At 35.8% G+C, this 26,833-nt stretch overlaps 3 protein-coding genes, 1 non-coding gene and 1 pseudogene across 9 annotated transcripts; 4 read left to right on the top strand and 1 right to left on the bottom strand.

The window, feature by feature from the left end:
• Positions 1-592: 592 nt before the first annotated feature.
• LOC109003614 lies at positions 593-6,184 on the bottom strand. 2 transcript variants are annotated; one of them, XM_018981830.2, is made up of 2 exons: positions 6,075-6,184; positions 593-1,484 (listed from the first exon to the last, which is right to left on the bottom strand). In XM_018981830.2, the coding sequence occupies exons 1-2, from the start codon at positions 6,151-6,153 to the stop codon at positions 835-837; spliced, it is 729 nt and encodes a 242-aa protein (XP_018837375.1). In that variant the 5' UTR covers positions 6,154-6,184; the 3' UTR covers positions 593-834. The 2 variants fall into 2 exon arrangements, with proteins under 2 accessions (XP_018837375.1, XP_018837374.2); XM_018981829.2 differs by lacking the exon at positions 6,075-6,184 and adding an exon at positions 2,977-3,164.
• LOC109003612 (transcription factor GTE6-like) lies at positions 3,841-13,458 on the top strand. 4 transcript variants are annotated; one of them, XM_035683396.1, is made up of 9 exons: positions 3,841-3,847; positions 8,074-8,208; positions 9,452-9,667; positions 10,171-10,248; positions 10,579-10,803; positions 10,899-10,997; positions 11,196-11,254; positions 12,644-12,794; positions 12,904-13,458. In XM_035683396.1, exons 2-9 carry the CDS (start codon positions 8,089-8,091, stop codon positions 13,090-13,092), a joined length of 1,137 nt encoding a protein of 378 aa, XP_035539289.1. In that variant the 5' UTR covers positions 3,841-3,847; positions 8,074-8,088; the 3' UTR covers positions 13,093-13,458. The 4 variants fall into 4 exon arrangements, with proteins under 4 accessions (XP_035539289.1, XP_018837371.1, XP_035539290.1 ...); XM_018981826.2 differs by lacking the exon at positions 3,841-3,847 and adding an exon at positions 7,516-7,734; XM_018981825.2 differs by lacking the exon at positions 3,841-3,847 and adding an exon at positions 7,552-7,718.
• On the top strand, positions 6,268-6,339 carry TRNAP-AGG. The gene has a single exon. It is a non-coding gene; the product is annotated as a tRNA-Pro (tRNA).
• Positions 13,459-15,470: 2,012 nt separating the features above from the next.
• LOC109003611 (beta-taxilin) lies at positions 15,471-23,756 on the top strand. 2 transcript variants are annotated; one of them, XM_018981823.2, is made up of 12 exons: positions 15,471-15,560; positions 15,804-16,228; positions 16,836-16,924; positions 18,036-18,144; positions 18,897-18,964; positions 19,197-19,274; positions 20,133-20,197; positions 20,927-20,993; positions 21,098-21,280; positions 21,987-22,043; positions 22,172-22,267; positions 23,342-23,756. In XM_018981823.2, exons 2-12 carry the CDS (start codon positions 15,832-15,834, stop codon positions 23,462-23,464), a joined length of 1,332 nt encoding a protein of 443 aa, XP_018837368.2. In that variant the 5' UTR covers positions 15,471-15,560; positions 15,804-15,831; the 3' UTR covers positions 23,465-23,756. The 2 variants fall into 2 exon arrangements, with proteins under 2 accessions (XP_018837368.2, XP_018837369.2); XM_018981824.2 differs by lacking the exon at positions 15,471-15,560 and having other exon boundaries at positions 15,572-16,228; positions 23,342-23,733.
• A 1,046-nt stretch (positions 23,757-24,802) lies between these two features.
• LOC118344050 lies at positions 24,803-26,823 on the top strand (annotated as a pseudogene).
• Positions 26,824-26,833: the final 10 nt, after the last annotated feature.

Here is a 26,833-nt window from a genome sequence, read left to right as displayed (position 1 = left end):
TATTTATGCATTTCATAACTGTATGTAGTATTACTCTAAATGGAGTTATACTTTTTTAACACCATGTGAAGTGGAGGGGAGGGACCGTTTCTGCTCAGCTCTACTTCCATCTCGAATTAAAGGAGGAAAGAGATGGGCAATATATCCATCGGTCTGCAGATGAGATCGAATGAACATACACAGGACCATTAATAAGACCATTTAAGCTAGGATATTTTACTGCCATGCAAGACGTATGATAGGCACCGGAGTAGCCCTACATGCCAAGAGGAAGAAGAAGAGAATGTAACGAGACTTCAATAAACTGAACAATGAACATTTAAAAGGAGGCTGGGGAAGGATTAGACGAGAAAAATCATATTTAAACACATTATGATACAGTTGACATGATTTGCAAGAAAAAGTTTAAAATTATTATCCACGCCAACTTGATTGTCTGTGGAAACTGGAAATCTCATTTAAGAAATTCACCCAAGCCCAAGAAAACATCATGGACAAGGTAAATTTTCCCGTCAATACAACCCAACCAAACCAAATTTCGCCTTGCCTTGGGAATAATGATCGGTAATGCCAAGAGGTACAGAGCCGGGGCTATCAAAACATGTTACATAAAAACATGCTATCAAAACAGTTCTGCCATTCCAAAAGAAAAGCTTCTAAAAGACCTATAGGCCGTTTGTTTTCACAACTATTCTCATCTCATCTAATCATTACAGCTTTCTCAAATTTTTACACAAAATAAAATAAACAATTCAACTTTTTTAACTTTTATTTTTAACTCATCTCATTTCTTCTGTAAAAACAAATGAGGCATACTCAGTGTGATGTTCAGAGTCACAAATTCTTAAAAGCTGACTCACGTTTCTGTGGAGACAGCCTTGCCAGCAAAGCCTTGTTATGGCAGTGCTCCTCGTCAACAAAATAAAAACTCCCATTGGCTTTGAATGTCACAAAAGGCCTATTGGTCTCAGGTGGCCGAATATCAGCAAACTTAATCGTCCTGGGGACATATGTGGCAAGCCATGACATCATCTCCACCTCGAAGCTGTCTGAACCAGGCTGCCACCTGAGCTTGTGAACGTATGGGCTTACAAACCAATGGAGGGCAGCAGTGGTGGTAGCACTTAAAAATATCACAGATGATGCAACTGCACCCTTAAGGATCACATTCATGTCGGGAGATGTCATGAAGGTTATGACCGGACCCAGCGATACGGACAGGCAGCAGGTTGAAAGAGAAAGGAGCTTGACTTTCTTGACGGTGGATGAGATCGGACCATAATAAACAACTCCAGTATCTTTGTCATCTTTCCCAGCTTCTTCCCCTCTCCGTGGTCCGATACTGATCTTGCTGTCATCTTCATTAGTGGTGGCTGGAGATGCCCATCGTCTCTGGGCAGCAGCAGCAGGCAGGAACGCAGGGTTGAAGTTGGGTTTTGCATTCAGGCGATGTGCCCATGCCCCAGACCCAGAAGGATGATAACCTGAAGAACAGAGTATTAATATTCTGGTAATAATAATAACAACAAATGTCAAAAAAATTGTTTATTTTTCAATGGCCAGAAAATGGAACAGAAACCAGGAAAAAAAAGGATCATGAAGTTCGTTAAATTCACAAGTATGGTGGTGGGGTTAAAAGGAAGGAAGACTTTGAGGGTGAGGATTTGCAATGGACAGGTATGTATAAACAGCAAACGAGTTTTAGAACAACCAGATATGGATCATCAAAATCCTTCTCCACTCCCCCTTCTCTTTCTCCAGTATATACACATACATATAATAAAGATGCATTGAGTGGAAGAGATGTTAACCATAATGTAAAATTGCAGACATAGCTTTGAACACAAAGCTGTAAGAAAATATCACTTTATGATACTCGCAATAACAATAACTCAAGATTTAAATTTGATATTAAGAAATAGTCTTTCTACTTGCAAGCTGGTGTGTAAAGCACACCCTCTATTTTATTGACATGACAAGACTTGATTTGTAAGAGAAGTTAATTTTAAATTTCTCTAACAAATCAAGTCTTACCATGTCAAGATATAGAGTGTGCGCATTGCAGACTAGCTTCCAAATAGAATTTTTCCAAGAGATAATAGGAATCTAGGATAACAAGGTTTTGGTGTGAAGCACCTCAAAAAATATGCCACCCGCTCGCCAAAAACGAATGACTAATGTTGTCACTTGTCACCAAGAGCTCATTTATATTTTACCCTAGATAGGCTGCACAACACGATCCTTCTAGTTCTTTTCCTTCTTTTGTGTAGTGTGTGTGTGTGTGTGTCGGCGTCCTTGACAAGAGCAAACCATTAGTCTATAACTTGATAGAAAATAGAGTACATTGATAGGAGGAAAAAGATCGCTTTCCGCTCTCAAATTGCTCAAATACTGTCTGGGTAAGAGTCCCAATGTATAGAAGCTTGCTTCATGATCCATGACGAATAAAAAATTATATAACTTGCGTGAATGAAGCCGTATAAGAGGTTGAATGCAATTTAATAATTTCACAAAATAATTAAGTCGCAGTGATCTTATAATTTGATATCCAACTGAGTGCAACGGGAGAGACCGTACAGGACGTAGAGTGATACAGCAAGATGATCCATTAGTATCAAATGATGCACTAGCGGTAGAATCTTCTTGTATAAAAAAGAGATCACTCTTTTTTTTTTGGGCAATCTCATTCGAGACGACTAAGAAAATTAGATGAAACCAACGCGGGCAACACAGAATATAATATTGGTGAAGTTTTCCTTTTTGAGATTTTAAGCAGAAATCCGTCTTTTTCTCAGGACCCTAAAGGTATTTGGGAAAAACAAGTATTCTACTATTCTGTGTTGAAGAAAAACAAGAAAGGTACTCTGCAGAGCTATAGATAAACAAACGCACGCAATCGGGAACGACATGTTTATATGTTTGTACAGTTGAAATGAAAATGAAGAATTAGAGGAGGGGCGAGGCAGAAAGGAAAACCGGATGAAGGGAAGTAGCTTCTGGAGGAGAGCTGCTTAGACTGCGAACGTAGCAAGCGAAGGAGAGCAGTGCTGGCCATTTTTTGAATTCTGATTCCAGGGCCAAAGTGACTGTCACGCGCCGATTCGTGCTATAGGGTTTGGGGGAGGTCTCAGGAAGGCGGAAGACAGAAGTGAAGTAGGGTTAGATAGTTTGAAGCTCAGCCTGAGTTAAGTCCCCCGTGGTCTTGGGCTTGAGTCTGGTTCGTAATAAGGGTTGGGCTTGTCTTAACCTTTAGTCTATTGGACCTTTATGTTAGTTATATGTTGTGTCGGGCCTCAGTCCATTTAGCCCATTCGATCATGTTTGCTTTAGGATCTAATTCATGTAATGGCCTCTGGCCCACCAGTTTGTTAGGAGAGGTCAGTCCCATATATATGTTAAATGGGACTTGGTCGCCGTTCGTTGTAAACTTGTAACTTGTAAGTCCCACGACTCGCCGGAATAAGCCCGCATGAACTTAACCTTGTCCACGACAGTCGCATTTACCACACGTCTACGGAGTACGAACGACTGTCGTTGATATCAGACAGAAATTGGAAAGAAAAGGAAGCAAGGGCCAAGGGGTTGAAGAAGAACTTCATAGCAATCCTAAATCCTAACAAGACCACGCAGCTGGGTTCAAGTACCCCATTCTCAACAGCTAGGGGTGCTACCCGCATCATATGGTGCGGAGCCTCCCACTCTCCGCCCCCGCCTTGCTGCCCAACTCTATCAATAGCCAAAAGATCTTTTATAGTCATTATAGTCACTTCCCAAAACCCAAATGCGCTATAGAATTGGTCTCTGAAACACAATCTTGGATCTTTTTAGTTGGTACCAATCTCTCCTTGTATGCATACATTTATATACAAATATATGTTTTATATTTACATTTGCATATTTATATTTACAATTCTACTACATGCAAGTACTTTTACGTACTCATTGCACACTCTATTAATGTGGCGGAACTCAACATTTATTTTATATTAAAAAAAATAATGTAGTCAATCACATCAGCTTAATGCATAAAAAATACGTAAAAGTAACTGTACATAAAATTTTTATTATATTTATATGTGCAGTTGGTGTATTTTCTAGCAAGGTTGATTCAATTTCTCGACATTTTCTAGTACATAGTAATTAATACATGGTAAATTAAGAGTTTTTAGAGCTCAATTGAACCAAATAATTGTGCTAAAGCTTAGTTCAGGGCAGGTTTTTGTTTCCTCTTGTCTGTAACAAGGAACATTCGAGCTCTATACACATACACATACATATCATAAAGATGCATTAAGTGGAGTTGTTAACCATTAATGCAAAATTACAGACACAGCTTTGAACACAGAAAGCGCAAGGAAACATCACTTTGTGTTTGGATACTCGCAATAAAATTTCTAGTCTGAAGTAGAGAAGCAAATATAATAACTCAAGGTTTAAACTTGACATTAAGAAATAATAGGAATCTAGGATAACAAGGTTTTCGTCTGGGGCACCCTCGACAAATATGCCACCCGCTCGCAAAAAATGAATGACTAATGTTGTCACTTGTCACCATGAGCGCATTTATATTTTAGGTATAAATTTCAAATAAACAAATTTTATGCTGACTTTTTATAAAAATGTGGATCTCACTAAAAAATAAATAATTTTTTTACATTTTTTTATGGTGGGATCTATTTTTTTATAAAAAGCCTACACGAAACTTGTCTATTAGGATTTATACAAATCATTTCTCTTATATTTTTACCGACAGGCTGTACAATAGATTCCCTCTAGTTCTTTTCCTTCTTTGTGTGGTGTCCATGTCCGAGATAAGAGAAAACTATTAGTTTATGGTAGGGTTGAAAACCGACCCCATCGGCATAGTTTTGGGGCAAAACTGACGCCGACCGATGCTTCATTTTTAGGGGAGGAAATCGGCCGAAACTAGTCGATGGGGAGGAGAAACATCAGCCTTTTCGACACCGGCATTTCTCTGGCAGTTTACGGTCGGTTAATTGGCGAGCTTCGTCTGAGAGAGTAGAGAGAGTGTGTGTTGCAGATGAGAGAGAGAGAGAGAGAGAGAGAGGATGAGAAATGAGATCGGGGAATTGGCAAGAAGAAGTGAGAAAGAAGACGACCTAATTTTGAAACGACAAAACGACGTCGTTTCAGTTGTATTTCAAACACAACTGTAGGTTTAAAACAATGTCGTTCTACTTAAACTTAAGTAGAACAATGTTGTTTTGAATACAGAATATATATAAAAAAAAAAATATATAATTTTTTTAATCGGCCGGTTCAGCGGTTTGAGTCAGGTTTGAACCGATGCCGAATTAGCCGATATCAATTTTTTCTATTTTCTGTCGCACACCGACCGGTTCTTCACAGGTTTCGGCCGGTTCTAAGCTCCAGCGGCCGGTTTAGGTTAGTTTCTCAGTTTCTTGTATAGCCCTAGTCTATGGAAAACTTTCACAAACTATCTCAATTCATCCCATCTCATTTAATCATAATAACTTTCTTAAACTTTCACACAAAATATAATAAACAATTCAACTTTCTTAAATCTCAAAATAAAAATTATATTAAAAACTTATATTTTAATAATATTTCATTTAACTTTCAATTTTCATCTCATCTATGTAAACAAACTATGCCTGACTTTAACTTTGTAGAAAATAGAGTACATTGATAGGAGGAACAAGATCGCTTTCCACTCTCAAATTGCTCAAATACTGTCTGGGTAAGAGTCCCAATGTATAGAAGCTTGCTTCATGATCCATGAGGAATAACAAATTGTATAACTTGTGTGAATGAAGCAGTATAAGATGTTGGATGCAATTTAATATTTTCACAAAAATAATTAAGTCGCAGTGATCTTATAATTTGATATCCAACTGAATGCAACGGGAGAGATTGAACAGGCCATAGGGTTATACAGCAAGATGAGCCATTTGAATTGAGTTTTAAAACAATCAAATGATACACTAGCAGTAGAATCTTCTTGTATCCCACAGAGATCACTTTTCTTTATTTTTTGGCAATTTCATTCTAGACAGACGACTTAGAGTAGGGGGAGAGGCAGAAGGAAAAACCTGATGAAGGGAAGTAGTTTCTGGAGGAGAGCTGCTTCGACTGCGAACGGAGCAAGCGAAGGAGAGCAGTAATGGCCATTGCTCGAGTTTTTCGAAATCTGATTCCAGCTCAAAAGACCGTGAACGAAATACAGAAGAGGGCAAAAGAATGTTTGATTAAGATAACTCTCTTACTTTAAGACTTGGACAAAAAGGGCATTTGGTCTAGTGGTATGATTCTCGCTTAGGGTGCGAGAGGTCCCGAGTTCAATTCTCGGAATGCCCCCAAACCTCTAAAGGTTTTCCATGCGGGACACACTACTTGGGCCCACATACTATTTTTATTTGTTGGGCCGTAATACGGCCCAACTGGATATTGGCTTATTGCTTCCAAAAGATGGTCGTCATCCAACGGTTGAATTTTAATTTTATCATCTAGATGTATACCAATTAATAACACTTTGTTTTTTTTAAAGCACCTTGAGTTCTTATTTAAATTTATAAAATGCTACCGTTGTCTCGCTCTTATACCATTATGCTTGATGTGATGTTATTCATAACAGCTAATACTATTATTTTTAAATAATTAATAGACAACATGGTGTAGCAAAGCTCTATAAATACTAACGTTAACATTAATGCACGTATGAGAGATTTTGATTGCTCGATCTACCCATGGATTGTTGATTATTTTTTCAATTATTGTATTTATCTTAGGCTATAGACATTTGTTAATTTTTTATTAGTTTACTATTTTGTGTTGGTGTTTCTTAATTTGAAATATACTTTTCATTCCTGATATCATATAATAATATTGTAAAAGATGAGTGGCGTGACAATAATTGAAGGATTAAGTGTGTCGCTTTTTCTTGATGGATAAAATGTAAAGTAAATGGTATTAAAAAGTGAGGAAATATATTTCCCTTTTTATTTTTATTTTATTTTCCAGACCAAAATGGGGAAGCACGTATGATCCAAGATAGTGTAGTTACCTATCACACAATAATTAGTGCCCAAAACTCGAAGAGGAATTATACTCATCAGTTATTATTTACTCTCATATTTTATACTTATAGTTTTTTTTATAGAATGGAAGATGTGAGATAGTGAATAATGACATATGAGAAAAAATTTTCAAACTCAAATCAATTTATTGGAAGCATCTCTTCATGGTCAAAATTGATTCAAAATCTTATTTTGATAATAAATTCTTTGAGGTTCTAAGATTAATTAGCATAATATATATTTATTGAAATGAAATTACGTTTGAAATTGCTTGAATTGATTCTTTTGTAACGCACTGTCAATTTGGTTAGTTCGTGGCGAAAGGATTTGTTAAATGGGACTTGGTCGCTGTTGTAAGTCCCACCAGTCGCCGGAATAAACCGGATGAACTTAACCTTGTTCACGACAGTCGCATTTACTATACGTTTACGGAGTGTGAACGACTGTCGTTGAAATGAGACAGAAATTAGAAAGAAAAGGAAGCAAGGGCCAAGGGGTTGGAGAAGGACTTCATAGTAATCCTAATTCCTAACAAGACCACGCCGCTGGGTTCAAGTACACCATTCTCGCCAGTCGAAAGATCTTTTATAGTCACTTCCCCGGAACCCAAATACGCTGCAGAATTCGTCTCCGAAACACAATCTTGGGTCTTTCTAGCCGGTTCCAATCTCTCCTTGTATGCATACATATGTTTACGGATATATGTTTTATATTTACGTTTGCATATTTATATTTATATGTATATGTGCAATTGGTGTATTTTCTAGCAAGGTTGATTCGATTTCTCAACGTTTTCTATTACATAGTAGTTAATACATGGTAAATTAAGAGTTTTTAGAGCTCAATTGAACCAAATAATTGTGCTAAAGCTTAGTTAAGTGCAGGTTTTTGTTTCCTCTTGTCTGTAACAATGAACATTCGAGCTCTATTTTTGTTTCCATGCTTTGTTAACAGTAAAAGATTCACATGCTCTCCCTCGGCACTCCCATTGATTGATCATGTTATTGTATTGCAGTGTCAGATATATCCAATGGAAGCACCGACTTTGGATGTAGGGAATGTAGGAATTGGAAGTATTGTTAAGGATACTGCTGCAGATATCGAGGGTTTCAGACGTCAAGTCGACGAGATTTTCGGGAAGGTTGATAAGGTAGGAATATACTTAACAACTAATAACCAGGTGCCTTTCCATGCGTTTATATCTTGTATTCTAGTGCTTACTTTCTTGCTAGTTTTAAACGACAGCGTAGTTACCGTGGGTTTTTGTTTTGGTTTATTATCATGTTCAATCAATCAGCATGTTTCAATATCATGCTTGTATAATTATTATGTTGCGAACTCAAACTTGAAATTCACTAGAAATTCCTTAAAAGAAAGGTAATGTGACATTTATAGCTTTGGAAGCTGGTTAATCTGTAAACAGATGCCTTTATGCACTTTATAAACGGATTTTTTCCCGTTATGATAACTTGATTGACACATTGAACAGAAAACAGACAAACGATATCGTTGACTGCCATAGAACACTGTTGGGGTTGTCTACATAGATATAATTTTATTTTCAAGAGATCTAAAATGGTTCCTAATTCTTCAGATTATAGCTAATTGCAAGGATTTTCTGATGCTGCTATGTCCTGAATATTTTGTTTTTAAGTATATGCTGTAAAATAAGTATAACATATTTTGTGATCTGAAACAGTTTGTCTTGGCGTGGGCTTTTTCCCCCATGTTTATTGGCTTTTAACAATTGTCTCTTGATTGACTGCTGATTTTAATCACCAAATAGCCGTGGAAACCTATATGTGCTTGAGATTTTGAAACCGCATTTTGGTCCCTTTATATGGGATTAGAGTTTGCGGGAAGGCGATGATGAGCAGATTGTACCTTTTCATTGTTTTCTTCAACGTCGGCTCCCTTGTATAGTATTTAGTGATTTTTTTTACCTATACAGTGCAAAGAAAAAGAAAATTCATGCTATGTTTGATTATTTATTTATTTGTAATATCCATTCAGGGGCTCACTTGTTCATGTTTATATCCTTTACTCAAACATTTCATGTTATTTGATTTGTTATAATCAAGTTTTTGCATGTAAGTTAAAGAACATTTTCTACGGCTGCAGATATGCTCATCCAAAAATAAAGACAAAAAGTATTAACCTTTTCATATTGAGCGGATGCTGTTATAATTTTGTGAATTACGTTTTCCTTAGAATGATATATGATTAGATGGAAAAGTTGAAGATTTGAAATTGAAAAGTGTTTTGTATTTGAGTGATATTTGGGAAGGAAATTATGAGAAGTTTTGAGATGAGATGTATGTTCCCAAACAACCCTACATATCAATGCCTGTACATTTATAAATTGATTGTCATTATTTCATTGTACCTTACAGCTTGAGCAGAGAACAAATGAGATAGAACAGTTCTACTTAAGCACAAGTAAAAAGCAACTCGGCATATCCAAAGGTAGCTCGATAGTGAAGGACAAAGATAAGGACAAACATATTCCAAGTATTAAGAAGCAGCAGCAAGATGCATCACGTCGGGAAGCAGCTGCTGCAAAGAGAATGCAAGAGCTCATCCGTCAATTTGGCACAATATTGCGCCAGGTTAAATAAGCTTAATAGCCATCCTGTCACATATCACTGCTTAGACATTATGTGTTCTTAACATATATGCCTAGATGTATGATGCATCTTGTGTTTGTAGGTGTGAATGTGCGTATGCATGTGTGCGAATTTTATTTACTGTTCCATTTTGGGAATTTGAGTGGATGTGGATTTTTTTTTCTTGTTTAATTTAGTTGGATAATTGATCTCATATGTGCTCTGTAACCTTGTTCCACATCAGAAAAATGAATAACTCATTTAGAGTGGGTAGGTTATAAATGTAATCGCTGATGTTAATTTTCATATTGGCCACTTATTGGGTGAAACTAAGCTTTATGAAGTGATTCTAGGGAAACTTCAAAATGATTGTTATTTTTTGGGGGTTATAGTGCAAATTGACTAACGGTTTCCCTGGGTTGTTACATATAGTATTTGCTGTAAGATTGAAAATGATCGTGCATGTTATTTCATATTTCTTGATGTGTATTTGTGTTGGCTGTCAGATCATGCAACACAAGTGGGCATGGCCTTTTTTGGAACCTGTAGATGTAGAAGGTCTTAACCTACATGACTACTATGAGGTAAAGTTCCTTGTTTTTAATTTTCCAAACATGTCACTGCATATGATAATAATCATGTGACATTGCATTCCTATTCACGAGTTGTTATCTGGGTAAAGGTGACTTTGTTTCTATAACTGAATTTTTGTATACCTGCTTGTGATCTCTGGGCATGCCATGTATTGCCATGTCGATATTAGTGCTAGGTAATTATAATTGTTGGAAGATTGTCCTAAATACTTTGGCCTTGCCATTGGATACGCCGTTGGTTCATGTTTGGCAGTCAGTCTTCAGTTGCCTTGCCATCATTGGTATGCATTTGACTAATTCATTCTAGATGATGTAAAATAGGTAATTGACAAACCCATGGATTTCGGTACGATAAAAAATCAAATGGAGGCCAAGGATGGTACGGGATATAAGAATGTTCGGGAACTATGTACTGACGTGAGGTTGGTTTTCAAGAATGCAATGAAATATAATGATGATAAAAGTGATGTTCATGTTATGGCCAAAACTTTATTGGAAAAATTTGAGGAGAAGTGGCTGCAACTTCTACCTAAAGTTACTGAAGAGGTAACTTCTTTCCCAACATCGACGGCCTATCCTTGTATTAATCCCGGTCAATGATTTTTTGATGATTTGTAATGTTAGTAGCAATGTACTTGAAGGAAAAAAGACAAGAAGAGGAGGAAGCAGAGACACAGTTAGATATGCAGCTTGCTCAGGAGGTTGCTCATGCCAAAATGGCAAGAGATACAAGTAACGAGGTATGTTAAAATTTTTCAACATTCTTATGAGGATATGTTTGATACAAAATAAGCTATATGAGATAACTCATAGATTTTTTTAAGCATCTTCAAGCATGTTGAAGGTGTTTTTCTGGTTTCCTTATTCTAGTCTGATTTCGTATACTGGGAATCTAATGAGGACCTTTAATCAAATGTGCCATGATGAATTCTTTTAAGCTGTATGAGCTTGACGTGCATCTGGAAGATCTCCGAGAGCTGGTTGTTCAAAAGTGCAGGTTTGTTCCATGACATCATTATCTAATACTGGAAAATACAGCTTTATTTAGCTTGTATTTGTAATCCCCGTAGAGCCAACAAAATCAGGGCTAAATTTGGATTTGATTGTTGATTATGATTGGACACGTGCACATGGATTAGATTTATCTTTCTCATTTTAATTTAAATTCCGCAAGTGCTTTTGCCTTAATTGAATTTTTCCCCACAACTGGAAGTTATGTCATCAAATTAGAGAATGGAAATGACTGTTCAGGCTTGATGGGTTCTAGATCAGATTGAGTGAAGAATTATTTTGATTAAAATGAAGGATTTATTTTGATTAAATGAAGAATCAATTTGTATGTTGGTCTCTTGCTTGGTGTGAGAGACGTAAATTATGTAACATCCCTAGCCTACAGGGGGTGTTACAGATTGCTTGGTATTTCCTGTCTAATATGCTTGTTATGTACTTGTATAATTCCAATGCAACTGTTCTACTTGGACTGTTTATAATTACGAAGAGCAATTGCTGTTCGTTGACTATAGTTCCTCTTGCTTGGAGCAGGAACAGTGGTAACTAAACACACTTTAAATGCATCTACTTAAATCTGTACCAAAGGATTTTGGTCACAGACACATTGCCAAACATACCAGTTGAAGGACCCATAGCATGTAGATGGGTGCACCGTGCACGTTTATGTGAAACTTAAAATTTCCAGACTACAGGGCGATTTTTATGGAAGTGACTTGTTGTGGTATTCTGTCATTACCCAGCGAATAGCATACAGAACTCTATTTTCTACACAGTTCAATGCATACAATAAGTTGCTTAGTTGGGGAGAGATGTGAAGCTTTGCAAGTAAATTCAAATTATCTTAAAAAAACCTTAATAGTGTATAGATGCATATAATGTTGCCAAATTTATTAGAAAATTTATATTATGGAGCCACACTATAAGTCAATTTAAGTTTGGTAGCATCTTAAGTATGGTTGTCTTTGGAATTAGAGGAATGCATTAGAAACAATCTTTTCATATTGTGCAGACTGAAGCCTCACGTCACATACAAATGCGTATCAAGCAGGCCCACCTCTTGTGTTTGGTTTGCAGAAGGTGTATCTAATACGACACACAAGTTTGTGAAATGGTTTTGTATTAACATTTTGACCAGTGGTACACTTGGATAACTGAAAGAAAGAGTACTTAAATACTGTAGAATCCAGTTTTCCAACATTATTTGTTGTGCTGCCTTCAATAACATGATTGAGTTGCGGTTTTCAAATCAAATATTTGATTACTTGAAAAGAAATGACATGATTGTGGTAGTGGTAGTGATAGTGGTATGTACACATAAGTAATTTTGCATCACTGCAAAGGCAATTGAAGTTTACGTTGAGAACATGATTCTCAGAAAAACTTCTACTGAAGAGAAGAGAAAGCTTGGGGCAGCACTTACCAAATTATCCCCTGAAGATCTAACCAAGGCATTGGAGATTGTTGCTCAAAATAATCCATGCTTCCAAGCAACTGCTGAAGAGGTGGACCTGGACATTGACGCTCAGGTCATCATTATGATTTCCTGACCAGTGCCGGCCAGTATTTCCATCTTCTAGATTCTTGCACACGATTGATCGGTTACAAAATGAATAATTTATTGTGCTTCTTATGCAGAGCGAATCCACGCTATGGAGGTTGAAGTTTTTTGTGAAGGATGCTTTGGAAGTTCAAGGCAAGAGTTCTGCAATTGCAGGTGGCGTTAACAACAACAGCAGCAATGACAACAACAACAACATCAGTAACAATAAACGGAAAAGAGAGATTTGTGATGCTATTGCGAAATCTGCCAAGAAAAAGAAGTAAAATGGCATCAATCATAACAATGTCTTGCAGTTGGAGAGTGCAGTTGGATTGTATATTTGGCCACGTTTCTTGTGAACCATTAAAGACATTCGCGGGGGTCCAATTCTCCACGGTCGGAGAACCCTTCCGATGGATTCTAATGAGAAAATGGCGAGGCCATGGATGCAGTCTTCATCAATATCTCTAGTTTGAAGTCGTGTGCTGCCTTGTGAATCTTCTTCACTTGGTGCTCTGCCAGTGTAACATATGCAATGATCTGTAAACAATGTCTTTTATTGAGTTCTTATTGTAGTCAGTATTTTAGACAATTTAATTTTTTGTCAGTAAATGCTATTAATATAGTGCCGATAATTTTTAAAAAAAAAATTTGGTATTCATGTAATGGATAAAGTCCCGGCAATTAATTATGACGATCTATAATCCCCACACGGGAATGTTAGAAACTTTCTAAAATTTCGTGATTATAGGGAACAGGTTCCATTAATTTAGACCTTTAAAAGAACAGCTTCCATTAAACGGCTTCCGAAGGGTAATAAAGTTCTTGCCAAACAACTTGCAAAGATCTTGCAATCAAAGATGACATATATTCCAACATGTATCCGTGGAGAAAGTTTATCGGATTCATCATCATATTATAAAGATAAATGCTACACACACAAAGAGATTATATAAAAATAAATTCACAAATTTACGTAATTTCATGGAATTTATTAGATCTATTTTACAATAAAATTAACTTTACAATCTGAGGTTTCATATTAAGTTATGTCAGTTTGTAGATTTACTTTTGTGTAATTCTTTTATAGCTAAAATATTTCTCTATATTATAAAACACCAACATCCTAAAAGAATGAGTTTGAGTTAATATTTAATGGAAAATGATTTGTACAATTTTAGTACATGTAAACTCCATATATTTATTTTAAGAGAGCGAATACATTTAAAAGATAAATTATATTTGTAATCTTAGGGCGTGCAAATGATATGTACTCTTTTTGAAAAAAAGTAAATAAACATGAAATTTATATGAAAAATCATTTCTTAATTGTAAATTTCACTTTATTTTAAAAGAAATATGTAAAATTTGCACACTTTAAATATCTGGTAAAATATAGGTGAAAAATATTTTTTTTTTTTTCTAAAAACAAGCCTCATTTTTCTTAAAAAGAAGTAGGTAATCCTTGTATGCCTTGATACTGGAACTAAAATGACTCTTTGCACAAGATTTTTTTTTTTTCGCAAGTTACTAGAGATATATTAGAAACATAAAGCAGTTTAGTACATAGTTGGAGATCTACATGATTAACAATTATAAAGGAGGATCTTTTTCACTATAAAATTATAATAAAGACGCTGAAATCTTGATCAGAGGGATATTTTCGGAGGCTTGCGTTGCCGTTGTCCAATGCACTAGTTTGTGTGCACATCAATTTTTAAATCGATGAATTTTTTTTACTGTCTATTTTTTAAATAAATTTAGATGATGTCTAATATCATTTATGATGAGGCTCAAAATCCATTATTGGACGTAGGAGGAGTTTGATATTGCTTGAATTGTTACATTTGAGTCTCCTTCCACGATAATATTTTTCAACTTTAGCCTTTCAACTTCTTTGATGGTGATGAGAGCTGCACTTGCTTCGCCGAGGTTAGGTTTGACCTTACTAATCAAATCTGTTTTGGCAAAAAGTACTTCACCATTGTCTTTCCAGCAAATACAAAGTGTCTTTCGCCTAGGTTAGGATTGGCTCTTTGCACAAGATTACTAGAAGAGTGGGATTTTTTTTCTTTTCTTGGCAAAAAATAGTTGGAAGGGGCGATCAGAATCATCAGATGACTTCCTATCAAATCATGAACATATTAACACCCAACCCGAGGAAAAGAATGGGACTTGATATGCATATCGGCGTATACGATCACCAAGTTACGAAAGCTATTTGAATAATGCTATTTAGCACCGGTAGTAATAGGATTATTATCCCTTATTATTTATAGTTTATTTGAAATTTTTAATTTTTTTTAATTTTTAAGTATTTTTTTAATATTCTTAATCATCAAAAAAATATATATAATTTTACTAATAATCACTTCTTTAACTATTATGTAAAAAAAATTAAATACAAAAAAAATAATAAATAAATAATAGGAAAGTAGTAACTCTATTATTTTCGCATTAACACTATTTTCTGCTCCTTCAAATTGTTACTAGTGTATTTAATTTTTTTTAAATGGTTAAAAATATTATTATTAGTGTATTTATATAATTTTTTTTAATGTTTAAAAAAATAAAAATAAAAAACACACAAAAAATCAATTTGAAATAATAATAACTCTAAAGAAGTAAAATGGTGGTATTTATAAGATTAATAAGAATAAATACCTGCCCATTTCACTTAAATGTACGACGACGACGACGACTAGGATTACTCTCTCGCTTTCCCGAACAATTTCATCGATACATCTGCCCGGTAATTCCTCTAGTGTTTTTTTTTTTTTTTTAATAATAGTTTTCTTTTTGCTGCCGCACTCTCTGTGTTCGTAGTTCCTGATCAATCCCTGTCTACAACTCAGATCGCTTAATTTCCCTCCATATAGACATACATTTATCTATTAGGGTTTTGATTTGTGCTCTCTTCCATCTCTGGCATTTCGGCTTCTCATGGTCGGATGTTATGTTTTGTACGCACCTTTACCTTGAATTGTTTCCCCAGGAATATTTTGGCAAGCAATTGAGGTAAGATGGTGAACCCAGATGCAAATCAGCTTCCTGAAGTGGATTCATTGCCAGATGGGTTTGTTGAGGGCTCCACAGAACCACTGGCTCCTCCAACTCCAACAGTTGAACAAGAGAAACCACGTGGAGATTACAAGGAGGGTAGTTTCTCAGAAATTGATCATTCGGATGAGTTGGCTGCAAATGAGTTTCAAACAAGCCCAGTTAGTGAAGAGAAGACCCAAAAACTTCGGACTTTTCCAGTTCCGTTGTCTGAAACAGATAGTTTCGATGCTTCCGAGCAGACAGAAGGTTCACAGGGATCTCAAGACGCATCAACTGTTTCCGAGGCTTCAGTTGGGGTAGCCAGATGCTGCAAGGTAAAAGAACAAGTTCAAGCAGATTGTCAAAGTTCGGAGAGATGTAATTATCTTTACTTTGTCGTTTTCCTTTTTCTATTTTTCCTTCTTAGCAATGAATTGATTTTTTCGTGTGGTGAATTGCATAACTATAGGACACTTCTCTTATGATACGTATACAGTAATAACATTCTTTGCTGAAAGAACTCGATTGATTATAAAGAAATATTGGTGTGAAGCCTGTTAAGGTAAATTGAAAATGACTGTTTTTTTTTTTTTTTTTTGGGGCGGGGTAGATATTTTGCATGTGAATGAAGGTGAAGAAGGAACCATTACGCTCCCTCTCCCTCTCTCTCTCTCTCTCTCTCTCTCTCTCTCTCATACACACACATACAAATTTTTAACTTGAAAATATGCCATCCATACATTTATCTCAGAAAAATAACTGCTAGTAGAATTTGGAGAGACGTTCTCCCAGAAATTAAATAACAGAATAAATAATTGTAGAGTTGCAATTGTATTTGTGTTTTCTGTGAGTTGTTTCCATAAAGACAATGGAATAGAAGTCAACTGAAGATGTGTGTCTCTGTGTGTGATGTTGAAATGTGTGTTGAATTATTTGCTGGTTCTTTTGGTTTTGACCATTTGATATCACTCTTTCTTTGTTACAGCTACTGAGGGTGGCTCAGAAGCATCAGAAACCCATTTGAAGGATATATCTTCACCAGGGAGTGCTGATAATGCGAAAAATAGAAAACCAGTTAGTAATATCATATTGCTCGATTAATATTTATAATACATTCGATAGTAAAAACAATTAGCTTTTTTTATTTACTTATTTTACCTTTTTTTGTTCTCTCTCTCTCTCTTTCTCTCTCTCGGGTCCTCAACTCCAACGGGAATGTTGTGGGTGAATGGCTATATATATATTTTCGTGTTATCTATGTCCCTCCCTTCCTCCCTCTCTCTCTCTCTCTCTATATATATATATTCTGAGTAGTTCTTTGAACTTTTTTTTTATAAGGTGAAATAACTTAAATTTAGCTTCCATGGAACTTGAGCTAAGCTGATTGTTGTAGGTGGCATACCCGTTCTCTGGTATACAAGAATTTTCTGCAAATTAGTGCTATGTACATAATATTTTTTTCTTTTGTTTGTTTTATTTGATGCTGAACTATCTTGTATTCTGCACAACTTTTTGAGCAGATTACAATGTCTATGGAAAATTCGTGTTAAGTCTACTGAGGAAGAATATAGTATCAAAGTTTATTATAACACTAGCCAATTCACCTTTGCATTCTTCGTGTTGAACTTTGATGGTTTATTCAAATTTCTTACTTGTTTGTTTGATAGGTGACTTTTGACTTAAAATCTTCTTCTTCAATACTCTACTCCTCTTGGCAGCCTCTATAAATTTTAATGGGCTGAGTTTCATAATTGCCTTGTAATTTTATTTTTTTTTCTAATTTGGTATCTCTCTTGTATGCATCCTATGTACTTGAGTTATATCTTTTGCTTTTTTTAATAAATTATCGATTACATGTAAAAAAGTGAGTTTGACAATTTCTACCCAAGTGGGGATCATGCCCGTATGTCATTATGCTAAGGTCTAAGAGTCGTTATGATAAACTTGAATGCCACAACAATTGTGAGAGGAAGATGCTAGAAATAAGAGCCATTACACTAAAACTCTCTATGCCTGGATTCAGCTCATAATTGTCCTAACTTTTCCAATTATCTAGAATTGATTTCTTGTTGCATTACTTTTTCTCCATTAGTGGGTGCTTTCTCTTGTATACCTTGTGTACATCCAGTTGCATCCCTTTGCGCCTTAGTATAATTGCTTTACTTATAAAAAAAAATTGCCCTAGGAAACCACTGAAGCGAAATGTAGGAGTGCAAAGCGGACGTTCAGATCAGAAAAGGAGTTTTTAGAGTTCACTCTGAAGTATCAACAAGTTCTAGCAGAAAAAGATGCTGGTAAGTTGAATTGATTCCACTAATGTTTAGACCAGCTTATAAAAAGGGCTTAAATGTCTTAAGATTCTTCTGTGCGGCAGCATAGGTAGGCTGCACTTACTTGGTATAAAACTAAGAGATAAAAGAATTATAATTCCATAAATTTAATCAAAATTAGTTAAAGTGACCCTTGGAAAGATGTAACATATCATGTAAGAGAAGTTGACTATGTATGCCCGTTCTAGTGGAGTGTTAACCATAATACGGCTATAGTAAACAATATTACTTCATAATAGGTCCATCTGTAATTTGTTAAAAGAAATCCTCTGTTTTCTTTAGGCTAGTGGAACCAGCAGTCTTTGCTTTGGAAAGAGTCCTGACTTTTACTTTTCTGAAGACATTTTGAATCAGAGGGTATGTAGGCATTGCTAACTGATATCATAAGTGGAAGCTTTTTCAATGACTTCAAATTCTACCTTCAAACTTTGAGTGGTTCAAAACAAATAGATATTGATACCCGCTATGTACATCAGAGTAACAGTCTTGTGCATTATTTCTTTTTTCTTTTTAAAAATGGCATCTTTGTTGGCGTATGCATTACCATGACATCCTTAATTATATCTGTAAATGCCTATCAAGAATATATATATATATATACACACACACACATATGCATGTACTATATATATATACACACATATGCATATACATGTCATCTAATAACGTTCTGTGTACACTGATATTCTTCCATTTACTTCCCCTTGTTCATGTAGCCATTACTGTGCGAGATAAGCTTGAATCACTATGTAGGGAATTACAGCGCCAGAACAAAATGCTAATGGTATACTTTCGTTCACGCACTGCATCTAATATACTCATCATTATCTATTTTATACACAATAAGATAGCCAATGTCTTTATCTGTGAGTTCTTATATTGTGGTGTGTACTTCAATACTTATGTTGATCCTCTTACAAATTGCTTTGGAAAGTTTTGTAGTTGATCCCTTTTGTACTTCAAGTTACAACATTTGTCTTCTTGGAAAGAGTGACGGCTTCCTGATTTTATCTCAGGATGAATGCAAACGAGCATCCATGGAAGGGCAAAACCTGAGATTAGATTTATCAGCCAAGTTCCAAGATGCGATAAAGGTTCAATTGATTTTTTTTTTTTTTAATTTGATTGAGAATCTGTGACTTATCTTGACATAAAGTTAGCTCAGTAGGTTATGTGGGATATGCTTGCTTTTTCCCTAATCTTTAGTAGAAAGACCATAAAATGTAGTTGTGGTAATTGTTATGTAATATTTTTTAAGCCTTGCCAAGTCAGTTCCAACATGGGATTTGCAAAATATATTTACTGTGGTTGGAAGTTAAATCACTTTGCGCATCTTTAGTGTCTCTTGTTAAGACATGTACACCCCCGTTTGGCAACGCAACATATCTCAAGTATTCTCAGATTTTTTCTTCCCAAACATCACTCAAAACATAAAACACTTTTCAATTTCAAATCTTCAACTTTTTTATCTAATCATTACAACTTTTCCAAAATCCCAAAGAAAACACAAAAAACAATACTACTTTTTCAAATTTCAAAACGAAAATAATATTAAAAATTATATTCAAACAATTTTTCAACTTTATAATATTTCTATTCAACTTTTTCTATCTCCTTTCTCAAAACCCAATAAAACATTTTAACTCAAACCATTTCACTACTATTCACAAATATACTAAGATATTCTAAGTATCCAAACGGGCTATAACACATATACTTGTAAAAAAGAAAAGAGCTGTAACACAGTATTCATCAGTTTCCAACTGTGTTTGACATCACGTGATAATGCTCAAATAGGAGAGAGTTTTTCCCCTTTCTCAATTTCTCAACTTAAAAGTTCCATTTCTTCTCATGTGATGTGATAGAGTTTTTTTTTTTTTCTTAGAGATTCATGTCAATTTATTGGGCCTTGTTATTATGTATTTAATTGTATGTATTCATTTCGGTTATAGGATGTGAGCAATAAGCTAGAAGAGCAAAAGGATGAAAGTCTCTCTCAGCTAAAGGAGAATGAGATGTAAGATGAAGCAAATTCACAAGAAACTGTTGCATCGTTAATAGATATTATATAATATACATTCACAAGAGACTGTTGCATTTTTCTTAGTTTCATTTACTTTATATAAAAAACAAGAGACTGTTGCATTATTAATGAACTATCGCATTATCAACTTGTGATGGTCATTCATGCAACATCACAAACATGTTCGTTTTTAAGGTGGATATAGAACTGAATCTTGAAAATGTAACCAAAAACTGAATGTTGCCCACGGAGTAATTCATGTTCAGAGGTTCCCAAAGAACTGATTATTTGCTGCATTGGTTTTTTGATTTTGGTTGGAATTTGTACTTTTTTTTGGGTAGCAGAAAACATGAGTGGTATTGCTGGTGGCTATATTTTGATGGCTTTGGCTAAGAGCAAAATGTGATGTAGTAAACCATTAGTGGGCTGCCAGAAATAAACTCTTCAGTATAAGAACAAGTTTTTCAGTGGGTTAAGGTTTGGTGGTGACATTTCCCGACAACCAACTCAGAGACAGCATAAGTGCCTTTTTCATTGCGGAAAATCTTTTATCCTGAGAACTCACCTTGTTGTACTACTGATGTTTTATCCTGATGTTGTACTGCTTGATTGCCTACCAACGAATAGAATATGATTTTCATCCATCGATGCCATATTTAATAGGTTGTTATAATTGTTTCTTTCATTTAATTCAAAATTATTTAGTACATTCTTCATATTCAGGCTAAGAAATAAGCTAAAGGAGCTAGTTGATCAGTACACTATTTCAGAGCAGCAATTTTCACAGAAGGTAAAACGTATCCTTTTTCTTGTAAAACTGGGGTTTTTATTTACTTTAATATTATAGACTTTGATCTTTAATTTAATTTAGTTCTTGGAAATTTGAATCCTCAGATAAAGCAGAAAACACTGGAACTTCAGATTGCTGATCTGAAAATTAAGCAACATGAAGAGAAATTGGTCCAGGAACAGTCCCGGATGAAGTTATATGCAGAACAGGTGTCACAATTATTGGCTACTGAAAAGAATTTGCGCTCACAGTTGACAGCTGATGGAGAAAAATTCCAACAATTTCAGGTATATTTCACTCCATGTTGTTTATTGTCTTGTAAAATCATGTCAAGATGATATTATCACAATCAGATGACAAATTTCATAGTTAGAGGTTCCTCAAGGGTGATGTTGATTTGAGTGGGTCCATCAGTTAGTAGGCATCGAGTCTCAAGTGCATGTACTAATAGAAGGTCAGCTGTCAATCTTAATATTACGAATTAATATTAAATTGGTTCCCAGTCTATGAATCACTAATATATTCATTCTCATCGTTTTAGACAGGACTATTCTCAACCTAGTGTACCAGTGTTGTTTTCTTTCTAATCCCAAACCTATTGGCAACTTGGGGTTTTTTTCCCCACGGTATCCTTTATTTCATAATATATATATATATACATATATATATATATTTGACTTAAGAACTGTTGGGTGTACCATCCCAGCATTGCTAAAGAAGAGCCAAGCTCATTCATGTTAACTTTCAAATTGATCAGTTGTTGTGAATAGCAAACCAGCCACCCACTTGTCTTTGCATTGCAGCCTTCTTGTAGAGCTTAGACCATTCTCTTCCTCTTATGTTGGCCTCACTAAACATTCCCCCTTCTCATATAGACCTTTGAGGTACAGGTTTGATCATCATGCCGATAGTTCCTCCTGAGATTTTTGCCATGTATGTATGAAAATGCCTTGTCAATTTTGCCCGATCTAAATTGCTAAAGTGGTTTGGCAGGATGCTTTGTTAAAGAGCAATGAGGTTTTTGAAACATTCAAACAGGAGATTGAGAAGGTAATGATCACACTTTTCTTCAGTATTACATTTCACTAAGATGCATCTTTCCTGGCTGTTTTTTGTTTACAATGTCACTTGAATGATGTGTTCTGTTAAATCCATCTTTCAATGTATGTAACAACTAGATGGCAAAATCAATCAAGGAACTCAGGAAGGAAAATTCATTCCTGAAGAGCAAAAGTGAGAAATCTGACGTTACTCTTATAGAACTTGTCGATGAGGTATGGTTTTCCTGCATCTTTGGCTTGCCTTCTCCACCCACACCAGGATGGCTTTGGCTTGAAGTTAACTTACTTTCAAGTTTCATACCATGTACAGGATCTTTTTGGCAGCTTGACCTTGTTATCTTTCTCAGTTCACAATTCCTCATGTGTCTCCCATACTGTGCACTCAAACTTTCTTCTGTTCAAAAATATGATTTAAACCTTTTGTCTGCCATAGTCATTATCGGATGTAGGTTGCATATACCTTGCAAGAGAGCCTTATACACAAAGTACTCTGAATTGACTATAATATCATAGGTTTGACATTAGCATTGCCTTGGTTCTATCCTTCCATTCTTTTTTTTGCATGCTTGAATAATAAGGCTTCAAAATGTATGTTGCAGTCATATTGTAGTCTATGTCGGTGCCAAATCCCCTGGGAATGATTCTATGTGGGATGGACATCTGTACCGGCTTGATGCAGTGTTGGCTTTGCTATTACCCGGCTTTAAATTGGTGATGCAGAATCATAAGAATTTCTAAAACTTGGATCAGTGATAACCTCAAGGAGTTGGCCCAAGTGGTGAAGGCCTTGGACTTGGGGGTATCACTCCCTTCAAAGTCCAAGGTTCAATACCTCATGGGTTCAATACTTCATGGGTGCAAACAATCTTTTGGGGCTACACTCTCCGGTGAAAATCTAGCAATTTAACTAATTCTGTGTAGGGAAACTTCCGTGAGTGCGGTGCACAGGACTAGGGTTTACTCTGCAGGGGTGGGTCCGAAGGGCCCTGCCTTGGAGAGGTTCCCCGACTTCAAAAAAAAGAATTTCTAAAACTTGGATCAGTGATGTGAACATATGATAGCTGCGACCAGAAGGACTTGTGTGGCAGGCCTGAAGTCTTTTGATAGATTTAATATCTCTTTTCCCTAGGAACTAGTGAGCTCGCTTGCATTAGATGAATGCCATAGTGATGACAAATTGGTAGTTCCTAGAGGGGAATTTTTACAAGTTTTTAATGTTTTTTCAAGTAAGTTGTATCGTTTCCTCTTCATAACCAAAAAGCTAAAAAATTTCTATTGTGTGATCAGCGGGAGCGCATGAAAAAACAGTTGGAGAAAACGAAAAATCAGAAAGAAAAGCTGGAATCATTGTGCCGATCACTTCAAGCAGAAAGGAAACAGAGTTCCATTGAGGTCAAAAGTTCAGAATGATTTCCAGTATGAATGCCGGAAAAGTTGAACTAAGAGGTTCAAAAATTATTTGGGAATGACTATTTATAATTTCATACCCATGTGTTGTTTAAGCTGTGGCTCCTTGTCAAAGAACAGCATAAAAAGATAACAGTTATCTTGTGAGTGTAACTGTACGGAATTCCTTTATTAAAAAAAAAAAACCTGTTACATTATTGAGAGTTCTAATTGTATTGGCCTTTCTATGTAGCCTTAAATATATGAACTTCAAAGTTGAGTTAGAACATCAATTTTGGTTGTTATCTTTTTCTTACTTGTCCAGTGGAACAATTGATTGATACTTCCATCCATTAGAAAACAGGCATGCTTTAAGCTGAGAAGCTTTCTCAGCCAAGTAATAATGCTTTCTGGGATATATGAATAATGTTAGTTACAAGTTTAAAATATATAAGTTATGCGCAGTCTTTTTGTAAAAAAATAGGTCCTACTAAAAAAAAAGTTTTTTTATACTTTTTTTAAGATGAAGTCTATTTTTTTATAAACTATCTGCACGAGATTTATCTATTTGAGATTTGTAAAAATCATTTATCTAATTTTGCATAAACCAAAGTAGTCTTATACTAATTAGAGAATTGTTATCTCTAGAAGTTTATGTAGACCCAGTAATAATCTAGTGATTACGAGATTTTAGTTCAAACAAGTTTAAAAAATACGAAGGGTTGATATTTGCATAAAGCTTAACAATTATTTTCTTCATTATAATAACTAATTCATTAGGAAAATATTCTTACTAGAACGTAATACAATTGGGATTCATAATTGGATCAAAGATTACTGGCCCCGGCCGGCCGTCTTAAAAGTTAAAACTCCACTGCGTCTTTATCCAGCTAAACTTGTCTTGCAATTCGAATAGAAATAAATAAAATGCTTAAATCTGACAATATTTAATATTAAAGTCTAATTTTTTAAAAATAACATTTAGTATTATATTAGAATTCGGGAAGTTTTTTCTATCTGGGTTCGAAAGGTAAAAAATATTCATGATCAAAAAATTGTTAAAAAAAATATTGGTCGAGAGAGTATGGTTATTGTCTTATGTCTGTCTTATGTTTAAGGGATAATTTTGTGGGAAAATTAAAAGGAAAATAGACATATAGAATCCAGGTAAGTACGTAGGGAGGATAGGAATCTTGTGCATGGCCCCCCTAAGGCCTCAGTATATATATATATATATATATACAACGGAGCTGTGAATTATATTGATCGTTTGTTCTGTTACTCCACAATTGCAGAGTCTTGAAAATCCGTTGCATATTTCGTTCTCTCTCTCTCTCTCGCTCGCGCGCACGCGGTGGCGCCATGGACGAGAAAGATGGCAACTGCAACAATAGCATCGATGCGTTGTTGGATACAAGCAAAGCGGAGAGAGCAACGTGGCTCATCAAATGCCCTCACCTCATCTATACCTCTCTCCAGTCTCCACCCGATGACTCCGACCGGCCTTTTCGCCCCGTTGCCAAAGTTGTCCTCTCCGTCAACCCCCTCCACTCGAAGGACGACAACTCCACCACTGAGGTAATCCACAAAAGTACAGTACTTACGTTATCTACATACTAAATGTAAGCATGTCAGCATGTATGTGTTGGATTTCTAGTGTTCCATGGTTTATATCCATGCAAGCATGTCAGTTTTGTATTTGGATTTTTATTTTCTCTTGCATTAACAGGTGAGTGTTAAAGTTTTGTGTTTCAGTGCATTCAACGTGGTTGGGTTTCTCCATTTCGCCCTTCTTCTTTCTCTAATGACACATATCATATATAATTTAAGGAAAACTCTATTCATAGTCCGGTTCTTCCCATCACACGCCACACGAAAATCCACCTGGCAAACCGGTTCGCTTCTTCCTCCGGTCTAATTCGAAATCCCTCTCTCGCCCCACTCCCTCTCTCGCCTCCCTCCCCGACACTCCCTCTCTCGCCCCACTCCCTCTCTCGCCTCTCCCTTCCTAAATCAACTCACCCTCTCTTGCCTCTCCCGCCCTGAATCAACTTCTTCTTCTCTCAATTTTCTCCCTCCCTGAATTAATCAGACCACCACAAACTCGACCCTTCAGAAATCCCTCTCTCAAGACCTTAACTACCACTACCCATGAAGGCAACTCGATGAAGCTGGACTCCCAAAGCCGCGACGACGGACTGAGCTCGACCCCCAGAAAAATCACATATCTTGACCCCGAATGTCTGTGTGAGTTAAAATAAAAACATTAAGAAAGACGAAAATGGCTCAAACATTATAAAACAGGGAGAAAAAAAAAAAAAAAACCAAAACCAGATTTTACGTTGAATGTGGAGCTGCAGACTCGTCGATGCAAGCTGTTGGCGGTGGGTCTGTCGTGCTACGTTCTCGTCGGCAGTTTCAGACGGTGTCGAAGATGAAATGGTCGCTGTCGGAGGAAGAACAGGCTAGGCGCTGCTGGCGGGAGGGAGAACAGAGGAAGAGGAAGAACGTGGGCGTGCGGGGGTGGGGAGGGAAAATAGATTCGAAACTGGGTATAATTTTAGGTTTTAACTAAACGCAACGTTTAACATATAAAAAAAAAATGCCAGATCAGGATTCGTGTGCCGTATGAGGGAAATGGGTAGTTGTATAGAACGACTCATAATTTAATCACGTTTTGTATTATTTCATCATCATCAACTACTTGATCCTCCAGGTGATCGGCAATGACGATTGGGTTCATATGAGGTGGCCAATGCCACTAGGGATGCAGCTTGGTGTATGTAAATACTGCTCCTTAATTTCCTTTTGCGTATAATATATATATTTATGCACTTACTTTGTTCAGCCACTGCATAAATATAAAATGTATAGGATAACAAGAAAATGGCAGCTAATTAAAAGACGTAGAAGGGCTCGATCGCAGTGAAATGGAAGAAATTATGTTTAAGCTGTTTGAAAGGCAACCAAATTGGACTTAAGACAGCTTATCCAGGAGACAGACCAACCTAAAGTAGTTTAATTTCTTCTATATATCCAACAGAACCACCTTTTTATTTGCTTGCTTGCTTCCTTACACACACACACACATATATATATATATATATAAATTATATATATTGTTCTAATTATTATTTATTATAATCTTTTTTTTTTTTTTTTAATATTTAGGGTCCCATGTCCAATAGTGGTCCCTACCTCAAATTTATTAAAGACTCTCATTTATAGCAGAAGAAAACCGTAAGTCCGTAGTAACAAGTCTCAAGCACCTATTCCTGATAGAAGTGCTTAAAGACCCATGTGTCTACAATGACAAGGGATCTAATATAGGATCTTATGAGCTGAAACCAAAATACAAGCAAACAAATTATGTTTTGGTCTGATTCCAAGTTT

This window comes from Juglans regia, chromosome 12, assembly GCF_001411555.2.
Source record: "Juglans regia cultivar Chandler chromosome 12, Walnut 2.0, whole genome shotgun sequence".
Taxonomy (NCBI): Eukaryota; Viridiplantae; Streptophyta; class Magnoliopsida; order Fagales; family Juglandaceae; genus Juglans; species Juglans regia.
This window is presented reverse-complemented; position numbering and strand designations above follow the sequence as displayed.

Excerpts from the sequence above, each read along its gene's own strand:
- LOC109003614 (XM_018981830.2), bottom strand. The coding sequence starts at position 6,153 with ATGGCCATTACTGCTCTCCTTCGCTTGCTCCGTTCGCAGTCGAAGCAG. Across the intron at positions 1,485-6,074 it reads AAACTACTTCCCTTCATCAG|GTTATCATCCTTCTGGGTCT; the intron begins GTTTTTCCTTCT and ends TCTGTTCTTCAG.
- LOC109003612 (XM_035683396.1), top strand. The coding sequence starts at position 8,089 with ATGGAAGCACCGACTTTGGATGTAGGGAATGTAGGAATTGGAAGTATT. Across the intron at positions 9,668-10,170 it reads TTGGCACAATATTGCGCCAG|ATCATGCAACACAAGTGGGC; the intron begins GTTAAATAAGCT and ends GTTGGCTGTCAG. Across the intron at positions 10,998-11,195 it reads CAAGAGATACAAGTAACGAG|CTGTATGAGCTTGACGTGCA; the intron begins GTATGTTAAAAT and ends AATTCTTTTAAG.
- LOC109003611 (XM_018981823.2), top strand. The coding sequence starts at position 15,832 with ATGGTGAACCCAGATGCAAATCAGCTTCCTGAAGTGGATTCATTGCCA. Across the intron at positions 18,965-19,196 it reads GCCAGAACAAAATGCTAATG|GATGAATGCAAACGAGCATC; the intron begins GTATACTTTCGT and ends ATTTTATCTCAG. Across the intron at positions 21,281-21,986 it reads AAAAATTCCAACAATTTCAG|GATGCTTTGTTAAAGAGCAA; the intron begins GTATATTTCACT and ends GTGGTTTGGCAG.